At 37.4% G+C, this 22,678-nt stretch overlaps 1 protein-coding gene across 8 annotated transcripts in view; it reads left to right on the forward strand.

The window, feature by feature from the left end:
• Nucleotides 1-22,678, forward strand: part of UTRN (utrophin) — a gene marked incomplete at its 3' end in the record, with an annotated part of 398,254 nt that overhangs the window by 296,390 nt on the left and 79,186 nt on the right. For 7 of the 8 annotated variants that reach the window (XM_080390591.1, XM_080390595.1, XM_080390594.1 and 4 more), the window contains 5 exons: nt 461-729; nt 3,066-3,212; nt 4,657-4,735; nt 9,917-9,977; nt 22,176-22,237. In XM_080390591.1, the coding sequence (XP_080246717.1) occupies nt 461-729; nt 3,066-3,212; nt 4,657-4,735; nt 9,917-9,977; nt 22,176-22,237 (618 nt within the window). The remainder of the gene's footprint in view (nt 1-460; nt 730-3,065; nt 3,213-4,656; nt 4,736-9,916; nt 9,978-22,175; nt 22,238-22,678) is intronic. The other variant, XM_080390592.1, reaches the window with a different exon arrangement.

Here is a 22,678-nt window from a genome sequence, read left to right on the forward strand (position 1 = left end):
CAGTATGCCTTGGTTTTTGCTAGTGAATAGGAAGAGGAGACATCCTGGTGGTAGTAGGGTGAAAGGTGGTGATGAAAGGTACTTGTTCTTTCTTTATGAAATGGTCCCCAGATTCCCTGTTGTGGTTTGCAGTAGGAGAGGAAGATCTTTTATTTCCTCCCCCTCTGCTTCCAGAAGTGAAAAACCAGCAGTAAGCTGCATTTGCTTTGCAGGTATCATAATGCATGGAAGTCAGGAATAGTTTCCTGTCTTCTGATCAATCTTTCTTCTATCATTAGAAGTGATTAAAGGTTTATTTTATTTATGGAAAGGTGGACTTTCTTCTGCCTTGTACCCACTGAAATAAATTGTTAGTTCATTCTGGACTTTCTGATTGTCTTGAGCTTGTACCTCAGGAGTGCTGTCTGTTTAACTAGACATTAAAAAGAAGAAATAAATAGTCTTTTCTTTCCCTCTGCAGAGCTGACACCTGAGGAGAAAGCCATGAAGATTGCCAAAGCTATGCGTAAGCAGTCATCAGAGGTAAAAGAAAAATGGGAGAATCTAAATGCCAGTGCCAGTGTCTGGCAGAAGCAAGTAGACAAAGCCTTAGAAAAACTGAAAGATCTGCAGTGTGCCATGGATGACCTGGATGCTGATTTGAAGGAGGCTGAAAATGTGAGGAATGGCTGGAAACCTGTGGGAGACTTGCTCATAGATTCATTACCAGATTACATTGAGAAAACCACAGTAAGTGTGTAACCCCTGGGAAATATTTAGCCTGTGTTAGTGAGACCCCTCTATTCTACTATCCCTAGTCATCTTACATATGTAACTTAAATTCTGATGTACAGTTTAAAGTGCTTTCTAAAGACTAGATCTGAGAAGAAGGTCCAGTGCTGTGCCGCATTCAGTCAGCTGTGATGGCATAAGCATATGTGATCAGCAAGCATACAGAATATAGCATTCACTAAATGAAAAAAAAATGTGTTTGAGGATTTAAATATGTTTCTCCTAGAAATACTCTCAAATCCATAGCTAGGCCATGGGTGTGTTTGGAGCTTTCCCCAGGCACTGGATTATGAGCAAGCTGAGTCAGTTACCATCCCAGCAGTTGATGGTAGGCTCCCCTCCTTTTTTTAGCGGTGCTCTGAGATCTGTTTGGCCGTCATGTGTAGCTTTCTTCATAGAAAAACATTTAGAGCTTTTTCAGTCATATAGAAGTATATACATAGTTCTAATTTCTGTTCCTTAACTTTCACAGTCTTCATGTCTGTCTATTTTAGCTGGTATGAATCAAAATTTGTATTTGGTTTTACATTGGCCTGGCTTTTTTTCCGAATTATTTCAAAGTGAAGAACACATACTACAGTACAATGTTATCATGGGCCTACCAGTTCTTGCAGCCAGGGTTCCAGGCCACCCATGCAGGGCTCAGCACTTGAAGGCATGTCTGCTCATGATGGGTAGTAGTGGTCCTCTGCTTAGCTCCATGGGCTGGGTGGGGATCCAGTAATGCAGAGCTCCCTAAAGAAGGAATACCATCTGGTAACTAACATTATCCAGGAAAGCTGACTGGAAGTAGCCAGTGCTTGGGGGAGTGCCTGGATATCAGGGATTCCAGGAGAACATGTGAATATGCACATTTAGGTAGAGAAGATTGCTGTTTCAGGCAAATCTAGCAGTTATGACCAAGCTTCTCTTTCAGAAATACAACTTTTCAGTTTTTAAGCTCAGGAATTGATGTAGCAAAACATTAGATGACCTTGGGGTCATGTACCTGACAACCTGTGTCTTCAGCTTGGGACACTGGTGTTACAAGAGTTAAGGGCTGTGGACTGCAACCAGTTTTCTGCAAACACTCTCTCTGTGTATACACAACCTGTGGACTCATATTTAATTAACACAGGACTGCATTATTTCACTTGTATTAATGTAAGCATCCTCATTCTCTAAATTCTGTTGTTACTTTCAGATTTAATGGAACCAAACCCTTTAAAACAAAGGCAGTCTTAGTTGAATTATATCCAAACTGCTGTTGATTTGAGAAGAGTAATGCATCTTCTCTTCCCCTTCTTACATTTTAATTTAGATACTAAAGCAAGAAATAAGATGCTGATGCTGAAAAGCTCTTTGTTCTCATGTTAAGCGATTTGTCATATCTTCATGGCTTTTTCTGTAAAGAAGTGTAAAGCAAAGACTTTTAGATTTTCATTGCTGTGGAAAAACTGAAACATCTGCTGAAGTAATAGGGGCCTGCTGGCCGTCTAGAAGCCAAACGCTTCTTTCTTGCCAGTAGGTTCCTTCTGTTCCTGGACATGATGAGAGTGACTTTGAAAGGAAGTAAATAATTGAATTGTCCAAAGAAAATCTTTTTTCCAGTTGTTTTTGGCTAGTTTCATGATGTTTAATCAAGCCATTTATAGAATTGAACAATTAACTGCTTGCAGCAAGAAAGACATTTGATGCATCTCTTCAACTGTAACTAAAACTTGCATCAATTTTGTCTTAATACTGTATTTAGATCCGTGTGATTCAATAAACGTTTTTCTTCTTTTTAATCATTGTAATAGTTTTACTCTACAGTTCTAATCAGGTAAAACATTGTACTGCTTTTGTTTAGAAGATACATTCCTTCATGCTTTGCTAATTCAATAATAGTTTTTAAATTGAATTTTTGTCAGCTGCTTAATGCTGGAAAACTGTAGTTACTGAACATGTTTTTTTCTTAACAGCACTTGACAGGCTATATACTGCGAAAGCTCCTGATAGAGCATTGTGTATTTCTTTGGAAAGAAAAGCTCTAAAGCCATATGGCACCACTTAAAAAACTGATTTAAATTGGTTTAGGGCTGCAATTTGGATATGGGCATTTGAGTAAATTCCATAGTGTTTTTCTTTTAAAGATGGGTATGAAGGAGTTAATATTGAAGTGAATGAACATTCTTTGCCAGAGAACTGAGTTGTGTACAGTTGTTTAGCATAAACTGCCATGTTGGGCAAGTCAGCGCCATGTTGAGTTTACAGTAGCTTTTGTGCTGCTCAGATGTCTGTTGAACATGAGTGTGTGCTTCTTACTCTTCTAGGCTTTTAGAGAAGAAATTGCTCCCATCAATTTGAAAGTTAAAACAGTGAATGATTTGTCCAGTCAACTCTCTCCACTTGACCTTTATCCATCGTTAAAGATGTCTCGTCAACTAGATGATCTTAATATGCGGTGGAAACTTTTACAGGTATTCTGCTGAATGCGTGCAGTAGGTGTGTGGGAAGAGATGCTTCTCACTCTCTTCTGTTCTCTTAGAAGATGCATTATTACCATTTGTTCGTTATTTTTTCTCTTTAAGGCGTTACTCTAGTGGTACCAAAGCAACAAAGGGAGCTGTCTTTTCTTCTGTAGCTTGACCAAAAACTTTTCCTTTCAAGCTGTCTCAGCAGTCTGGAGACTAGTGGGAACTATTGCCGTGTGCTTTTTTTGTGTCTTATAGCAGTATTTTTACTGCATAAATCATTGTTACTGAAAACTGGTGTATATACCTCCATTGTGTTTCCAGCTCCTGTGAAAGCTCTGTTGGTTTTGAATGTTCAGTTTCTGCAAGGAATTTCACTTCAAGTGACTTAGTATTGGTAGAGCTATAACAAGATGTGAACAATGTCACATTTAGCATTATAAAACAGAAGAGGATATGCTGTGAGAGAGATTCATATTGCTTACTTATGATTATTGTACTTAAATGGGCTGAGAAAGGTAAATCAGTGTGGCTGATTACAGTTCAGACTCATGCAGTTTCACAGTGAATGATATAATGAAGTTTCTCACATCAGTTAAAAGTTCATTTATCTGTTTTTGCACTTTCTCACTTTTTTTTTTTTGGTAGGAAATAACTACTGTTAGCTGCTATTTAGTTATTTAGCTGTCTTGTAAGGGTGATATTAAGTGTGTGAAAGAATTGTGGGAAGGAAGGATGAAGGATCTGTCACCTTTCTAGCTGAGGACAGTGGGACTGAATTTTCAAAACCTGGATATCAGTTTCAGGGCTAGTAGTTTTGAATCAGTTGCTCCTGAGAGGCAGAACTATTAATAAGTCATATCAGAACTTCCTTTTCTGAATATAATTTGGTAGTGTGGTGTGTGGTGGTTTTTGTTTGGGTTTTTTTGCGTTTTTTTTTTTTTTTTTTTTTTTTTTTAACGTGTCCTCTCAAGTTAACCAAGCTGCAAAACTGCTGCTGGGTGTGCTAGTACAGTTTCAATTAATAAACCAGGGCGGATTCATGTCAGCTAGTAAAGCAGTATCTTCCAAAATGGTTCCATGCTGAAGAGGCAGCTGTGAGATCAATACAATCAAACTTAGACCTGCTGACTATGGAAATTTAGACAACAGAAGACTTGGGAGGAGATCAGAAACTTCAGCGGTTGGCTATAGTCACAATGAAACTGCTTGTTGTCCGTTATTGATCTGCGGTACTCAAGGGAGAGCACTGCAAGATATGAATGTGACTTTCATCAAGCAAATGAAAGTAAAACAAAGTAGACTTGGATAGCTGGATGTCAAATAAGTGCTATGACACAAAGACAACATAAATGTATTTAACTAAAAATTAATGTAAGCAGTGTTTTTATTGTCATGGCCCTGATGTTACAAAGTGAATGCAATGTATATTTTGTGTGTTTATGTGTAGGTGTCTGTAGAGGATCGCCTTAAACAGTTACAAGAAGCACACAGAGATTTTGGGCCTGCATCACAGCACTTTCTTTCCAGTAAGTTCTTTGAATTAATATGTGCATGTTAAATACGATAGCTTTCTCAAACAGTGACTGCTCTTTACGCCACGTTTCCCTCTGGCTTGAGGAACAGGAGGTTCATCTTCCATGTTGTTATCTACCTCTCTGGTTTTGTAGGGGTCTTTCAGCTTCCTAACTCCACTGACATTCTCACTGATGTGCTTCCCACTGCAATATCTTGTGGAGTTACGGTTGCATTCCTGGTTGCTTTATTCTTTGTCCTCGGTTTGCTGCAATGTCTGACCTGTGGCTGTTCCAGACCCTTTATGTGTTCATAACCACATCTTCTCATACCCTGCTACCTCTTTCCTCAGTTTTCTTTCACTTCCACACTTGATGAGATGACACAAAGGACAAACCGCCTGATTTTTGTGGGGTTTTTTTTGGTTGGTTTGCGGGTTTTGTTGGGCTTTTTTGTTTTTATGGAAGGCTTCATGTCGTATATTCCTGGAACTTCAAATAAAGGGATGAGGAAAGCAAACCTACACCACTTCCTCTGGAGACCCATCCTTTCATCTTTTTCTATTTAGTGAAAGTTTTAGAGGTATAAGGCTACAATGTCCCATGTACTAAGAGGGCAAAAGCAGATGCTTTTCTCTCGTTCTCATTTGACTTATTCCTTACTGATGGATAGGTTGTGATATGAAGATCACAATAATGATGATTTTCTGACATTCTAGCCTATCTGCCATCATCAGAGCTCATGATACAAAGTGTTAACCCAATCAGCTTTCTGGTTTTTAACTGAGGGTTTCAATAATAAAGGTAAAAATATTTCAGGAGTGGAGAAGTAAACACAAAAATGATCAGCTCTGTCCCAGAGATTCTTAAGTGCTGTATGTCAATGTAACAGCTAATATAATTAAACAGCTAATATAATTAAAATAATAAACAAGTCTTATTTCTTCTTGAGTTACGTGACAACCGTTTCCTGTTTTAAACTGACGACTAGTTCTTCAGTAAACATCATGGTAAACAAGGTGCAGTGTATTTAAAATATTACAGCTGTTATGCAAAACAATGATTCCTGGAGCCACTTTGTCCTTTTTTAAAATTGACAGAACAAAGAACTTTAAAAGTATGTGATTTTTTTTTGTTTTGTTTTGTGTTTTTTTTTTTAAACCCCATTAGAAATATTGTCTAGAGTTGCCAATGTGGTTACGTAGCTCTTCCAAACTTGAACTTGTAACTGTGACCTGGACAGTATGCCTATGGAATAATTTGCTAAAAAGAATATAGGTTAGTGGTACCTTTGGCAGCGTTGAAAAATACCAGATTAACTGTTTGGTAGTCATTCTAGTCTAATTAAGACTAGGAAGTAACGCAGAGAAGATGCAGTTTTCCCTACTCTAGCTGGTTTGAGAAGTTCCTGACTTTGCTCCTGTGTCACTGTTAAGGCTGTTCACCCCTCCCTGCCTGGATCAATGCAAATGTTCAGTGACTGATGGGGGCAAGGTAACAAAAAAAAATCAAAAAAGCAGTGAAAGAGTCCACATGTAAAACAAGGAAGCTTGCCAGGCAAGGTTGGCTGGGTTTGTTTGCCTTGACCTGGATAATTTCCTTGATTTGGCTTACAGCATGCGACAACAAATAATTGCGTTCACAAGACTGAGTGGTGAACTGGCTTTGTGCTGGATAAAACATTCATGGAATGATGTCCAAAGAGACTTTGCCTTATCAGTATACCTCAGCCTCGCTTTGGGCACCTTCTTCCGTCTTAAGGGGACATTCAGGTTATATTACATACAAAAGTCAAGAAGGGTAAGTTTCCAGAAAGCATGTTGGTAGATACCGCAAAGAGCTATAGCTATGTACCAGAGTTCTGCAAAAAAACAATAATATGCAGTTAACCATTTAAATTATGTGTTAAAAACAAACAACCTCCTTCCCAATGCAAACTATAGCAAAAATGTCTTAAAAAAATGCAAACACCAGAACCAATCAACAAAACAAAAAACCTCCCAAACTATTTCAAGAGCTTGAACTAGACAGAACTACAGAACTTACAGAATACCTATGAAGTCTGTTAAATAAAAGTCAGGGACAGTAAGTTCAAAAGGAAAGTAATAATAATAAAAAAATCATTAATCTGGGAAAATGAAGGTTTTATCCTGACAGGTTGAAATAGCACATATTCTAAATCAAGTTTTTTCAAACCTTTTGAGCAGCCATAAATGACTTCTGTGAGGAACAAGTGATAGTCTGAATAAAATAATCTCAAACTCCCCAAACTGAGATTGATTTCTATTTCTTGTGCAAATCTTTGTCTCCAAAGTTGCACTTCTGAATTAGAGGGGAGGTTTTTACCTGTGCTCATTTGACAGCAGCTATTTTAACTTTACCTCATCTACCTGTTACTTTCCCTCCAAATCCTAACAAAAGATCATAGCTTGCCATCACACCATTTTCAGCTGACTAGCTCTTAGTTGTCATTTAATCGGTGACTTGTGCTAGGAAAATATCTATTTCTACCTGTTCATCAGAGTCATAGAATAGCCCAGATTCATAGAATAGCCCAGGTTGGGAGGGACCTCAGAAGATCATGTGGTCCAATCTTTCATGGGCAGGCTGGTTGCAGCCTCCTTAATCCAGTCATTTCATCTCTGCGGTGGCTAGTAACATTTTCCTACTAAAAAGACACAGTGCTGTGTTTAATACTGCTGTTAAGAGTTCTTGGAACACATATTACATGAATTCATCCAGACCATCACTAAGAAAGTGCTTCAGATTATTTTTGAAGACTAGCAAACAATATGACATTGGCCCTTCCTAAAATGTCCTGCAGTAGGAGGCTAAAGTAAAGCAGTATTAGTAGGCCACTACAATCTATAATCTCTCTCTTTGCTGAGCTAGTTTTCCCCTCCCATCAGTGGTAGGCAGAATTTGATTGCTCTTTTTTTCAGTGCTTGTGAGATGGAAAGTAAGTGCCTTGCAAGTTAGTTACTGATCAGTATATTTTACACATCTCTAATACAGATAAAGGTGAAGAATCCTTATAATCTGTTATTCTTTGCAAAAAGATTGTTTTGCTGTCTCATGCCTTTAGAAACAATAACTTGGTTTTTTTTCTGTATTTTTTTTTTCGAAGGCCCACAATCCGCTCCTCTCTGTTGTATTTCTTGTATGGTTTCTTAGAAGAATCCATGAACATCCATGGAATGCTGACTCCACATGTTCACTAACAAATAGTCTAGGTCTTCAAGTGGCCTACTCAAAGCATCTCTGCGCGGTGTGCAGCCTACTAATATCTGCAGGCCTGTTAGTGAGTGCCAGAATCAATAACTACTCTGTTCAGTTTTCATCAAGAAACTGATTTTTAAAAAAGTATGGGAATTGCATTTTGCAAAGTTCCATGCAGCAGAGAACTGGCAATGTTTTTAGAAACGTTGTTCCCAAATAATAGAGTATTACTTGGTCATAATTTAATTTATTAGATTGTTTAGTCCATATCTGTGTCCATGCAGAATATCTATAGTCTCTTATAGTACATTAATCATACCTAATCAAACTGTGGCGGGATTTTTCTTTTTAGTTAGCTGACATAATTAGTGTAGTTGTACCGGAGCCACCATAAGTGCCAAATTGCAACACTAAAGAATGAAACTCTAAAGCTGGTGGCCACCTTCACCTGTCTGGATGATTTTTTTTTCTTTCCTTTTTTTAGAGTTATGAATGCTTAAGGATTATTTTTTATTTTACTAGGTTTTTTTCTTTGCTAGGTAACTACCTATCTCTATTACAAATGTTATTTTCTTCTTTAAGTAGTGATAGGGGATTTTCTCTATTTTTTCCAGCGAACAATGTAGTTTACTTGGTTCCTGTACTTTCCCAAATATTCTTCCCAGTTAATCTATTTTTCAGTACTTGAATGTTGCTTAAATTGTAAGCCATGAAGTTGTGTGGTCATGGAAGAGGTCACAGCCATTAAACCCTTCAGGGAACAGCTGTCTGGGAGCAGGCAAGACCTGCCTCTCTCTGCAGCATCAGCCTAGGGGTCTTACATGGCTTGTAAGTCCTTGCAGAAGCCTTGAGAGATCATAAGGGAAGAGGAGAGTGTTACTTTACAGTTGGAATGTGGTTTCTGATACATTTTTTTTTTTCCCAAAAGAAGGTTAAGCTCTGAAGCGGGCCACGCTTGAAGAAAATTACATTAATTGAGAGTTTAATTACTTAAGATCCAATGTGGATCAAAGCTGTGTCCCATTTTAGCAGGTTTTTAAACACAGTTCTTAGCACCTGAGTGTAGGGACTCAGTCTTGGAAGTGTTAGCATATGTGTACAGTATAATTTCATTCCATTGTGATGATCCTCTGTTTCAGTCTCTGCTTCTACAGTGAATCTAGTGAAGTGAGTTTCTTATATGATAAAACCCTAATTAAGCATGCACTAATCTGATAATTTCTGGTAGGACATATACGTACCTATAGTTCTTCAGTAAATATCTGCTTTTAAGTTGTGCACCAGAAGTCTCTGTTGGTATTGGCCTTCCCCTTTTGTCTCCTGGGTTCTTTAGATAAACAGAGTTGTAGTGTCATGTATGACTTCATGCATTTGGCAACTACTTAGTGTGCAGAAGGCTTCTTGGTGTTATGGAGGATATTTGTTGATGTATCAGACGCATAAAATCTGCAGAGATCACTGCCGTTCAGCAAGGAGTGCAAAGACAGGTTTTAATGCCTTTTCTGTTGGCCATACAGTGTTAATCAATGTTAGTTTGAGTTGCAGATAGGAGCAAAGGATTGTGACTAATAAAAATAAGGTTGATATTTCTCCTCTTTGTTCTGTTGCAGAGCATTAATTACAGTAGTGCATTTATTTTCAAAGTTTATACTGATAATAATTCTATCAAGGTAGGAAAACCAGTCTCCATTTTCTTTGGATGGATAGCCTGCTCAGAATTTATTATCCTTCTTTGAAGTAGAATCACCACATTTGTTTTATTTCCAGCTTGGCATCAAATAGATGCCTAGAATCATCTTGATAGATTACAGTCATTTTCTCCAGCTGATTTTCTAATTACTGAAAGGTGTCTGTGAAATTGTAGTTGTTCCAATTTAATTTATTATAACTGTTTTAATTGTAAAATAAATAAATAAAATATAGCTGGATTTTTTTGACAGGCGCTTTCTAATAATTACTGTCTCTTTATTTCCTCAGCCTCAGTACAGTTTCCATGGCAGAGATCTGTTTCACAAAACAAAGTGCCCTATTATATCAAGTAAGTTTGCCTTGATTCTTTTTTCCTTAAGCATAACAGGGTTTTATTACCATAACCTGGCAGAACAACATAGGTACTAAGTAATAATTAGAAATGTTATCAAGAGTTTCTCTACACAGTGTTATGCTCATATACTACAAATTTTCATGTTTATTGCTTTGCATACTGTATAATTTAGAAATATGTAAAAAGAAATCAATGACAAACCTAACTAAAAACCCACTCAAACACACAGGGAACAGCAAAGATGCTCCGGTGGAATACGGTATCAGTATTCCAGTATCCAAACCAGGCTTGTTCTTATGTGTGTGGCCCATCTGGAGTATAAACTGTAGAGTAAATGGAAAAAAGCTGAATACATAATGTATTTTAAAATGCAAAGGTTATAACCCATAGCAGAACAGTGGTGACTAATATCTATAGAGACCATTCATCATTTTGTGCAAAATTCCTTCAGAAATAGACACGTTGACTGTCATTTACTTTATAAACATTTTTATACTGCTTGATATTAAGGAAAATTTAACATTAATGTAAATATTGACAAAAATTGTACAAATACCTTGTTTACCAAGAGGAATGGTCAAGATATTTATTTTGAAAATAAAAATAAATATCGAGGTATGGAGGTATGGAGATTTTGATATTTTCTACTTGGACAGTCCTTAACTTGGGTTTTCTCATTCTGTGTACTGTTTGCCAGTACTTTAAAGGTCAAAGATTGCAGCTTTGAGAGAAGTATAGCTTTTTGCCAAAGAGGTAAATGAAATTTTAAGAATGTACAGTGTATACTAAGCCAAACCCAAAGCAGTTCATTCTTGGCTGAAGGAAATCTGTGTTAAAATGTTATCAATTTAAGTTTGGGGGAGAAGTAGGTGTTTTAAATCTGTAGGATCATAGAATCATTTAGGTTGGAAAAGGCCCTTAAGATCACCAAGTCCAGTTGTTAACCCAGGACTTCCATTCCCTAAGCACCACATCTATGCAATTTTAAAACACCTCCAGGGATGATGATTCTACCATGTCCCTAAGCAGCCTGTTCCTATGTGTGACCACACTCTTGGTGAAGGAGTTTTTTCTAATACCCAATCTAAACCTCCACTGGTGCAACCTGAGGCTGTTTCTTCATGTCCTGTTGCTTGTTACTTGGGAAAAGACACCTACCTCCACCTGCCTACAACCTCCTTTCAGGCAGCTGTAAGAAAGCAGCAAGGTCCCCCTGAACCTCCTCTTGTCCAGACTAAACACCCCCAGTTCCCTCAGCCGCTCCCCGTCAGACTTGTGCTCCAGACCCTTCCCCAGCTCCGTCGCCCGTCTCTGGACACGCTCCAGCACCTCAGTGTCTGCCTTGCAGTGAGGGCCCCAACCTGAACACAGGGTTCCAGGTGCGGCCTCACCGGTGCCGGGTACAGGGGGGCGATCACTGCCCTCGTCCTGCAGGCCATGCTGGTTTGGATACAGGCCAGGATGCTGTTGGCATTCTTGGCCACCTGGGCACACTAGTGGCTCACAATCAGCTGGCTGACTATGAATTGTACATGCAGATAATTCATTCTAAAAGAACATCAGTGAGGATTTTGTACTATTGCATATTGCTCTGTCATAAATCTGACTTTACATTTTGTGCCTCAAACAATTTATGAGTGCTTGAGAGCTTTGAAAAGCAGGGTAACGGTAAAGCTATGTCAATCAAACCTGTTGCCATCATTCTTGAGGTGTGACGGTTGTTTTTAGACTATGATTTGAAAATAAATATTTTTTAAGGGTCTGAGTAAGTAAACAGGAAAAGAAAAACCTACTGTGAAGATCCTTGAGTTGTCTATAAAAGCATTTGTGCCTCTGCTGAAAAGTTTTGCAGGAGACAGAAAACTGTGACATGCTGGAGGAGAGGTTCTTCCCTCAGCCCCAAGTGTAAGAGGAGAGGACAGATCACACCTATAGCAATAATTCAGAGAAAATGCTGAAGTATCAAACTACAGCAAGAGGCAACTACCTTGAAAGAGTTTTTTTCTTGTGGGTATGTCTCTAGTAGGCATTGAAAGATGGCGATTCACGTTCCTGCTCTACATGATCAGAGCTGGTAGCTGAAGTTGGGAGTGTTTAATGGATACAAGTTTGCCTGCAAAGGAGTCTGTGAAGCTTCCCAGTGCATTCAGAGTTGGAGGATAGAGACAGGATGGATAGTCCTAGCACCACAACAGATGGAACTGACCAGAATTAAAAGCTTATCTGTGCTGAGCAAAGCAAAGATTTTTAACTTTACTATTTCACATGTATATCCTTCTTCCATACAACCTAATCCTTTTTTTTTTCTTTTTTTTTTTTTTTTTCCCTAGTTTCTGGGCATCTCCCTTGCCTCACCTCAGCCAGAGTTCAGTTTTTGAGAAATCTTTTTTATATCATGACTAGTTAAGAGGAAAGTCTTTCCTGTGTGCACTAGGTGCAGTTGTGCAAGCACACAACTTGGTGGCAAAGTATCCGCTGATAACTGTGGGCTTGCTTTGATAGTAGTGTATTGGCTGCCCTGGAGCTAGATTGGGGAATGAAGCCAACTGGGCCTGCAAAATAACACCCAGCATCTCTCAGAATTTGTTTTAATGGTCTTGCACGGGAAGTTTGATAAAAGGGCAGAGAGTAGGGCAAGTTCTGTGAGGGTCGAGGTCTTTATAGAAGCAGAGACCACTGGGTTGTTTTGAGGATGGCTGTAATGAAGTAAACAGAATTAACTAACACATCTCAAAGGTTACTTTTCCAGTAATCTTTCCCTGCTTTCAACACGATACATGATGCTGAAGCAATGCTTTGATTCTTGTGTCTTGAAAGAGAATAGTGTTACATGTAACTGTAGGGTTTATTTATTTCAAAAAGCTTGAGGAGGAGTACTGAATTTCAGTAGCTCCACAGTCTGACAAGCAGACTGACCTTGGCAGTTTCCTTCATTTCTTATTGCTTACTGACCTAAACTTCCATGTTGGCAGCAGCAGCTAGATAAAACAGTTGTAGAAAATAAAGCAGAAAAGACTTGATTCTGAACTTCATTTGCTTTGTATGATCAGGCTGGAGAGTCTTCTTAGCTTTAAATATCCTTTTAAATCTTCATCTAATCCCTAATTTCAGCTATAGTTTAAAGAAGGGAGGAAAACCATGCTGACGCACAAACTTACTTGATTGGACTGATTGCATGAGCTTTTGTAATACAAACCAAGACAACAGTCAACAGAATCTAATGGTGGTTGTTTATATGGAAAGAAATTCTGGGAAAGAGGCAAAGATCAACTTAATTTTCTTTTTTCCTTAATTGTACTAACCTCTTTGAACAAAGTTCCTTTGTAAAACACAACATGAGTAGAAGGAACAGTTATAAGTCTCAATAACTTAACATTCAAAAGCAGTTATATTTACTGTCTTTACAGCAAGACGTATGTGCAGAGAGACGTTTTAAGGTACTGGTTTTACATTTTATGGGATAAGGAAGAAAAACAGCAGAACAAGGACAACAAAAGTATGATTCAATGATTGGTGGCTGAAAAGTGAGATTTTTTAAAAAAATTAATTTTGAAAGGGAAATAAATGATAGTTGAAATCAGGGTACTTTAATTCTTAGTAAGAATATACACTATTCTTAGAAAATCATAAATCATACCTTTTCTTCATTTCTATTGCTTTTTGCAAATGTCCTTGAACAGGAAATGTAAAATAGTCGGAATATGACATAGGTGAAGATGATGAGGTAGTTGTACCTTGGTTAAGAAGAGTATTTAACATAAAAATACTGCACTTTTTGTGGTTTTATTGCACATGGAGAATAGAGTTTTTTAAAAAAAATTACGGTACTGCAGCTGAGAAGGTAGGAGGGAGCATTTTAGGTAGCAGTGAATCTGTAAGGAGAATGTCAAAATGATGCAAGATGTCTGTATTTTCAGATGAGCAGCATTTATTCTGTTTGTTTCGTGATCCCAGAAGTAACCTGCATTTACACACATAGAGAGAAGTGTCTTGGGGAAAGACATGCTTAGTGTGCCAGCACACCATGGTGGCTTTGGAGTCCAGTTTGCTTTCTGCACCCCATTTGCTAACAGTTGGCATGTCTGCCCTTTCTGGGGTTGTATTTAATCAAGTAACAGAAGCATGTGAAATATTATAAAGCCAGTGTACAAACTCCTCTGCCCTCTAAGTTCAGAGAGAAGCAGTCTGGTTTGGGGGCATCTTGGAAAGGAGTCGTTATTCTGCTTGGCTGGAAGAAGAATTTATAGTTCATTGAACCTAGGTTTATCAAGGTGTGTGCGCCCTGGGCTATGTCAGATATTTGGTTGAATCAAACCTACTCATGGGATTCAGCCTGTCTCTTTTCTCCTTGTTAATTACCTTACTATGTAAACCAAATTTGCCAAATGGCTCTGCCTCTGTTGATGTGATTTTATTTAGTCAGTTTTGCTTTCTGTTTGATTTTTTTTCTTAATGACAATTCATAGAAGTTTTTGTATTTTGGTAGTCTGGGTCTTCTCTGTCGCAGTAAATTCAACCAATGAAATCCAAATCTGTAAAATCTCAATGCTGTAAAAAAAGCTTAGTCTTTCATACTTTATAGATGAGAATGGGACTAATGAGCAGTATAGAGGGGGATACAACACAGCAGGCACAGTATTTACTATTGGTAATAAGTGTGAAGTTTGGACAAAAGGTTTGTCAAACTTGAATACATATTTCATAGATTGGTTTGCAAAGATTTGAGATTTAATTAAGGAGAGTTTTCTGCTGCTCATTTATAACTATCTGAATCACAGAGACATGCTTGGCGTCTCTAACAGAAAATGAAAAAAACTACATCCTATATTAGTACTTCAATAAAAATATTCTAAGGAGAAACAGAAGAGTAAAGGAGACTCTGTGTATGATCAGTAAAACATCTTTGAGGAAAGCACAATGAACTGAAAGGCATGTGCAGAAAACATAATTACCCAGGCATTTCTCACTGTTGTCCCTTTAACTAGTTTAAGTGTTCTTTAGCTATGTACTTTTCAATGCTATAAATTATTAGATATTTGTACTGTGCAGAAGAAGCAAAAGGGTAATACAGAAAGGGTCACAGTGAGTTTAATCTCATACAGGGCGTTACACAGGGAGAGCAATTTCTTGGTATAATCATTAAATTGATCAATATCAAACTCCATAGTCGCCCTGGCTACTTTTCTGTAATCCTGCAAAGAGTCTGGCAGCACCAGCATCTTGAGAATCCCATTTTGTCACCTTCTATATCATGTTCAACTTCATGGGGGATGGGAATAAAATGCTTTCTGCTTCTACAGTTTTTTTCAAGACTCTTCAGGAAGTCTTTCGGGATGTTTGGTTTATCCCCCTGTATGGGGAAGAGGGGGAGAACTAATGGAACTGGGAAACTTAACTTTTTTTTTTTTTAATTCTAGTTATAACCACAATCCCATTCTTATAAGAATTATTTCCCTTAGAAGCGAAAATAAAATTTAATTTGCAGAAAGACATAATACAGGTTTCAGTTTCTGAGAATTTCTTCAATTACCAGTTCCTGTGCTGGTCTTCATTTTCTATTAAAGAAATGTAGTAGTACCTTTTCTCTGATGAGATTAAAAAAATATCTGCATAGAAATTGGTCCACCAACCTCTTAACAGACATTACCCTTGCAGTGTGTTACACTCACTCTTTTTCACCACAAACTAGCATTTTCTAATGGATGTAAAAAAAAAAACCCAAAACCACACTATCTAGATAAAGCAGCATAACTTATTTATAAAGTGGGGATGTTGCTATGCCATTTGAAATTTGGCAAGGGCAGCAAAGTCAGAGTTCTGAGTTCAGGTGATGTTTTGTGCAGATGACTACGGGAACAGAAAGCTGCTTAACATAATGCCAGAGTACTGTTTTAGTGGGTGCTGTTGTGGCGTTTGCTGGTGATGATCAACACAGACATAGGCCTTGTCTGTGCTTACAAATGATAAAAAACCCCACAAACGCGTCTCTAGTTTTCTTTCTTGTAGACAAAAAGCTGAAAAAAAAAATTTCTCCCCAACTCCCCACCCCCAAACTCTTTGGACAGCTTGAAACACTTGGAGATATACAACTTACTCTACTCATTTCAAAAGGACTGTTCTCTTATTTCTAGAGATCACAAGTTTAATGACATGCTAACTGTTTCTCATCTCTTTATTTACCACCAGAAAGTGTTTTTAACTTGAATTATCTTTGCCAATTATAATTAGAAAGCTGCCAGCAAACATAATGGAAAAGAAACAGATTGCAAAAGTAAATGGCATTTAAGCTTTAGAGCAGTTCATTAATATGTAGTTCTTTAAATCTGGAATATGTTATGGTTATAATGTTTCTTTTTAGTTTGTGAAATTTGCACAAATGCATTTGGACTTTTTAAATTACACTGTTTTGTCAAGTAATCTATTCATGGATGCATATAAGTTTTGGCAGAAAAGACCTAGGAGACTCTTACTGTGAATAACTCAGTCTTCCAATACTAACAATAAAAAAAAAGGCTGAATTAATTATCTTGTGGCTCAATCAATGAAATGCTTTTAATTTTTCCCTGACTGAACCATATGGGAAGATGTAACATGTTCACACCATTTGTGTTACTGAGGTGTAGACCACCTCACTTCTGTGGTAGCAGAATTGCATCTTACGCTACCTACTGTGCAGAATGAAATCTCGATCTCGTAACCTAGGCTCCTGTAGACCTTGAAAAGTTCTTTTTATCCAGTGCCATCTGCATGAAAGATGAAATTGAGCCTAACTTGTTAACTTTCATTCAAAGCAAATATCAACTCACTCTACAACTTCTTCCAGAAGTTAGTAGAGTACTTGCAAGGGAAGGTGCTCCTTGGCATGTCACTGCAACCTGGGACAGAAATGCCAAGGTAGTAACAGAGAGGGAAGAGTATAGATGCATCTGCTCTTGGTTAAATGCTTGTTTTGAGTCTTTTCAGAAGTTCAGTGAGATGAGTAAAAATTATGAAGTCCTCATGTATTTTCACAATTTATCATGTAAAATTCATTTTTTCTTCCATCTAACTTCAGCATCACTCTAAATATAGATTTCCATTAGCTTCTTTGCAAGCTTAGTTTTCCATCATTGGGAGTTACAGATTGTTTTCTACAGAAAAATACAGAAAAGCATTTCTTCACATTCTTAGCAGATACTTGCTAGTAGGGCTGAATTTTCTGAAGTCTTCCTGTTGTCTTTCTGTGGTAAAAACAATCCATCCAGTTCTACCTAATGGCCTTCTGGGACTTAAAATAAGTTATGGCCTCCAGAGGAATCAAGTTGGAGCTCTCTTCATGACGTATTGAAATTATTTTGCCTGGTAATCAAAATGACTGGGGTGCTTCTGTGAGTGAATTGCATACTGGTTTATTTGCTTATATTGTTTTTGTAACTCTAGTAACTGCAATTTAGCAATCTCTGGTCCTTTGCTCTAAGGATGACATCTTTCACATATACATGTAAAATAAAAGTGGGTAATCTTTCATTTATCAATTTCCTTGTTCTTGTAGGTCTCATGCCTTGTATGTTATTTGTGTTTACTTAGCAAAGTATCAGAGAAGCAAGGGAACATCCAAGTCTGCTTTTACTCTCTGGGCAGTAACTGACTACTGCAGTGTGTATTTTAAAATAGGTTGCTATTTTATGAACTTGCATAAAAAAGAACTATAAGATCCTGGTCAGAAAGATCTCCCCCAATTTCATCAAGTTGGCCTCATTTCTTACAGACCCTCTAGTACTGCAAATTTTCTGAGAGCATTTCTCAGTGCTTGGTCTGCTTGTGTTAGTATTGCATCAATAACACAAAAGCTACTGTAGGTACAGCAAAGCAAGATGAATCTTGTTTCAAATTGCTGCTTTACAAACCAAATCACCGGAAAGCACTTTGTCTTGCATTTGTCTCCTGTTTGGAGCGCCTAATAAAATGACTCCTTTCTCTGACAGTTTTATTTGTAGCATTGGAAGGTTATCTGCACACCCATCTTTTTTTGTTTTCTTCCTGTGAAAATCAATTTGTGTCCGTATAAATGTCCCTGCATGTTATGAAACTGTTACCAAACAAAACTCTGCATTAAGAAAAGTTGCTGCTGAGACTGATTCTTCCTGCCTCCCACAGTTTATTATAGATCTTTTTAAATTTACAGTCACATTTTTTTTCTCCTCAGCTCTGTCCAGAGTAGTCTGGCTGGGGTGTCTTCTGTGTTAAATTAAGCTTATCCATGGAATATATTCAGTGGAAGTAGCAACGCTGCCCACAGCAGTGGAGTTGTTACCTCCTTTGACCCGAACAGACTGTTGAGCTGGCGATTCACTCACTCTGAGCCCATTCCTTTTCTCTGCTGGATCTGTGTACGAGATTGCTCAGCTGTTACAGATGGTTTCTTGCAGCGTTTTTTGGGATTAGGCTGGCACAGTCATATTCACCTTGTGTAGTCATTCAGCAGCTGTCAGGTAGTACTGACTTAGGTAATTATGGACAAGCCTGGATGAAGGGATTCTCTCTTGTCTTCAGTTCCACCAGATAATGATCATTGGGCCTCCTTTCTCATATAACCCACATGGCATAAGAAAGAACTGTCTGGCACAAATGTATGTAATTTTCAAATGAAAATAGAGAAATAAAAATATTTTCTGGTTGTTATTTTATTAGGTATAAATGTAATGTTCTGTGCCTTTCTGTTAAAGAGAAAGTTTAGTTGTTCAGGTATTTACTACATTAAATAGAAAAACAAGGTGACAGTGCAGGACACACAGATTTTAATAACTCCTCCACTTTCTTCTGATTCATGTTAAGCAAAATAGAAAAAATAACATTTTGTGCATGTTATGTGTTATGATGTCATGATTAAAGCAGTTTTCAGTCTTTCAGATAAAGCTGCTGCTGAAACTAGGTACTTAAAGGATACCATTTCAACAATAAAACTGTTGTTCATTCTTAAATCTTGGAAACTTGATTTAAGGAAAGTGTTTAGTAATATCAGCTGTTATTCATTGCATGTGGGTTTATAAATTACTTAGAAGCTGGAATCTGAATTGCAATTAAATCTGCCCACATCCTAACTAAGCATTACAGATGCGTAGTGGAGTACATCACTATATTTCTGGAGGGGAGGGAGGGAACAATTTATCCAAGTATTTAACTGGTTTTTTCCTCTTTTTTTTTTTTGTTCTTTTAATAATAATAAAAAAAAGGAGAAGGTATCTGGGCCTAATGAAATTTAATGATTTATTGCTAAAAAAGAAGAGTTTTAAATCAACTTCTGCTATTGATTCATTCTTTGTGTAGGGAGGCATTGGCTGCTGTTAAAACTTTGCACTTCTGCAGCACTTCCCAGGTGAGATTCTTGCAGCACCCCACAAGTAGGAAATAGATTTCTTTGTGGAAACATATTTTTTTAATGCCAGAAAATAGTGAACTGAGAAATAAAGGCTGCAATTCAGCAAAGTCCTTTACCATCACAGCTAATTTTGACATGATAGTTTCTAAGGCTGTAAATAGGATCTGACTCAGCCAAATTTCAGGTTGTTTACATGCAGTGTTTACAATAATATTTCAGCATTTTAAACAGTAAAATGTATTTTTACATATACACATATATCTAAAGTTTCTGTCACAGTACTGCCACCTACCTTTACTTTTAGCATAGAAGTTCAAAGGTGTTTAGAGTCTTTTCTCAGAAAATCCTAAGAAATCTTTTTCACTTATGATGTTGATAGTAAAATCACCAGTCTTGGTCCTGGTTTTTTTGTTTGTTTGTTTGTGTGTGGTTGGTTGTTTTTTTTTGTTTTGTTTTTTTTTGCCAGGGGGGACAGGGTTCTTGGTCAGGGAAGTTGAGGTAAAAAAATTTCCTTAAAACAAGCTTTATTAAACTGATCACATATTGGGTCCATTTCTGTGGGCAGTTGCAATGGGTTTTGTCAACAGAAATAAATTCTAAATGGTCAAGATCATAATGACACCATCCCATTTAACATGATGGTGCAGGTATTTGGCAGCTACAGGACTAGTTCTGAGGTTACTAAATAAGTTGATCAGTATGAACTATTACATTTTCTGTTCCTGTTTACAGAAGATGTATATCTTCTCCTTCTTCTAGTATGTAGCTTTTTTATACTAGATTTTTTGAGAATGCTGGACAGTCAGTTGGCTTTACCTTGGCACAGCACCAAACCCAGATACATCCTTTTCTGTTGTTGGCTTCATGATGATTTATTGGTGTGCCCCTTCCAAGGAAATAATTGTCAGGATACTTGTTTTTCAAATGACTTTTCTGGACAAGGATAAACATAGTGCTGTTTTAAAAGTTTCTTTCCAGAAACTGCACAAACACTGATTTAGATACTAGTATTCCTTAGCTTTAGAGTTCAGAGCTTTGACTACATCATTTGGAATTTGATATGTGAACGTAATTATTGGGATATTATTATCAAACTGAAACCAAATAAGCGTTTGAGTTCAGGAAGTATGTGTTCATATGTAAAGATGTATTTCCATGTTCTTCTGAAATGGAGAGGTTTTACCATGGTATTTCAGAGCTGATCAAGGTCTAACAGAAGATGTTTTCATTGCATGTTGTATAAATCTCTTTAGTTTATATGTAATCACGTGCAGGGCCTCTCCCTCCTTTCAGTCATCTACTAATCTACTAGGGAATAATCGCAAAGAGGGAAAATTAATAGGAATTACATATTTTGTCTGTGACCTTCCACGAAAACCATCTCACAAAGTTGTGATGGTGCCAGATATACAAGTGAGACCTATGGCAGAGTGTTAAGCCTAATGACAGGGAGAAGCTGGTCATGGAGATGTAGACCAGACCCAAATCTGGAAACGTCATGCTGGTGTAGCAAACGTAAAGTGGGGATCACATCTCCTGGGCACAGACCCATTGCACACATTTTCCACTAGTGTACCTTGAAGGGTAATGTGAAGGGCCCTCAGCACCTTGTTTGGAGCCTGCCTTCTCATTTTAGTACCTGTCCTGCCTCTGCAGCACTTTGGAGCAGAAACATTCTATCCCTTTTTTTTGTTTTTATTTTGTTGGTTTCATTGGTTGGGGGTTTTTTATACCACCTAGCATAAAAGGGTTCATTCTTGGTTGGTTTCTCAATCCAAAAAAAAGAAAAAATCAGTGATGATAAGCTATTGCACACCCACTGAGGTACAGCAATTTGTGTATACCAGCTGAATATACAGTCCAGTACATTTAATGGCAACGTGCCGTTTAAAGACATTATTTGCAACCAATTATACCGGTATGGGGGGGAGGAAGTGCATATTAACAATTTTTAAATAGAAACAAAGGTTAAATAAGTGGTATTCTCTGCTTATTGCTGTTAGATTTTCTTACCTAGCATAATTTCATTTTCATTATTAACTTTTAAAGGGAATGCTATGATCACAACTTCTCTAATTTTCTTACAAGTCTACTTCAAATGTAAATACTTTGTGAGACAAGAATGTGTAATCATTCCAGCAATTAATTTTGATAAATACAAATAAAATGCAGCTTGTAGACCTGACATAATATATGTTTTGACCCCTATTGTTGCATACTTGAAACCGTGGTGAATCGAAGCAGCAGTGCTAAAAGGTGGGTTAAACAATGCTGCCTATTGAAATCTCTGTTGTGTGAGAACACAAACCCTGAATGAAGATACCTATTGATTGAGGGTGTGAATATCGATCAGGCTTTCCACTGGACTTGATCTTAAAAGGTCTTTTCCAACCTAAATGATTCTATGATAAATGTGTTACAGGTAAATCTTAAAATCGTGTGTTCAGGTGCGCCAGCAAAGTTTGAAATAAAACCTCAATGCCTTTTATTTTTAAAGTCTTTTAAAAAATATTTTGATTGTGCTACAGCAGTGAAATTTTGCATTTTTACCTTATTAATGTGCCTCAGTTGCAGGGTCAGAGTTCAACTGATACAGTCACACTTAGAATCAAAAGTAAATATTTGTATTTTTTCCTAGTATGGGTATGCTATTGTCTATCCAACTTTGTGATTAAAACAATCAAGGAGCCATGTGGCCCAAATTGTGCATTTTAATTAAAGAGATGAGGGATTTTTTTTGCCACTTAAACACAGAAAATCAGAATATCTTTGGGGTTTTGTTCTTTGGAAGTGTGTGTGTTGCCTGAAACTTTTATTACCTCATTCCATTGTAGTCATGAGACACAGACAACCTGTTGGGATCATCCTAAAATGACTGATCTCTTCCAATCCTTAGGTGAGTGAATTTCTTAAAGTAAACTGTTGTGTAATGTTCATTCCACTAGTAAAATCTGTATTTGTATGCTGACCGCGTCAGAGTTGCCATGAACTGTAACAGAGCCTTTCCCACTTTCTGATGAGACACTTTGCACAAAACTCTACTGCCCTGATCACATCATGTATTGCCTTTAATATTAATTCTGAACAGTATGCTCTGACTCTATGCTTTAATGCAGTATCTTGTTTATTTCTTTTAAATCCACAAGGGACTGTCCAATGATGCAGGCTCTCTGTGTGTTTAAAGCAGGATGCCAGTCTGCAGGGAATTAATTTTTTTGTAATAGATCAGAGCAGTTATACTTTCAGTAAAGTCTCAACCATATTATTTTACAACTAGTTCAACATGCCCTGCTAACATCTACATTTACTGTGAAATCTCCTTTTCTAAGGAGTGAAA

The sequence above is a fragment of the Falco punctatus genome, assembly GCF_963210335.1.
Source record: "Falco punctatus genome assembly, chromosome: 5".
Lineage (NCBI taxonomy): Eukaryota > Metazoa > Chordata > Aves > Falconiformes > Falconidae > Falco > Falco punctatus.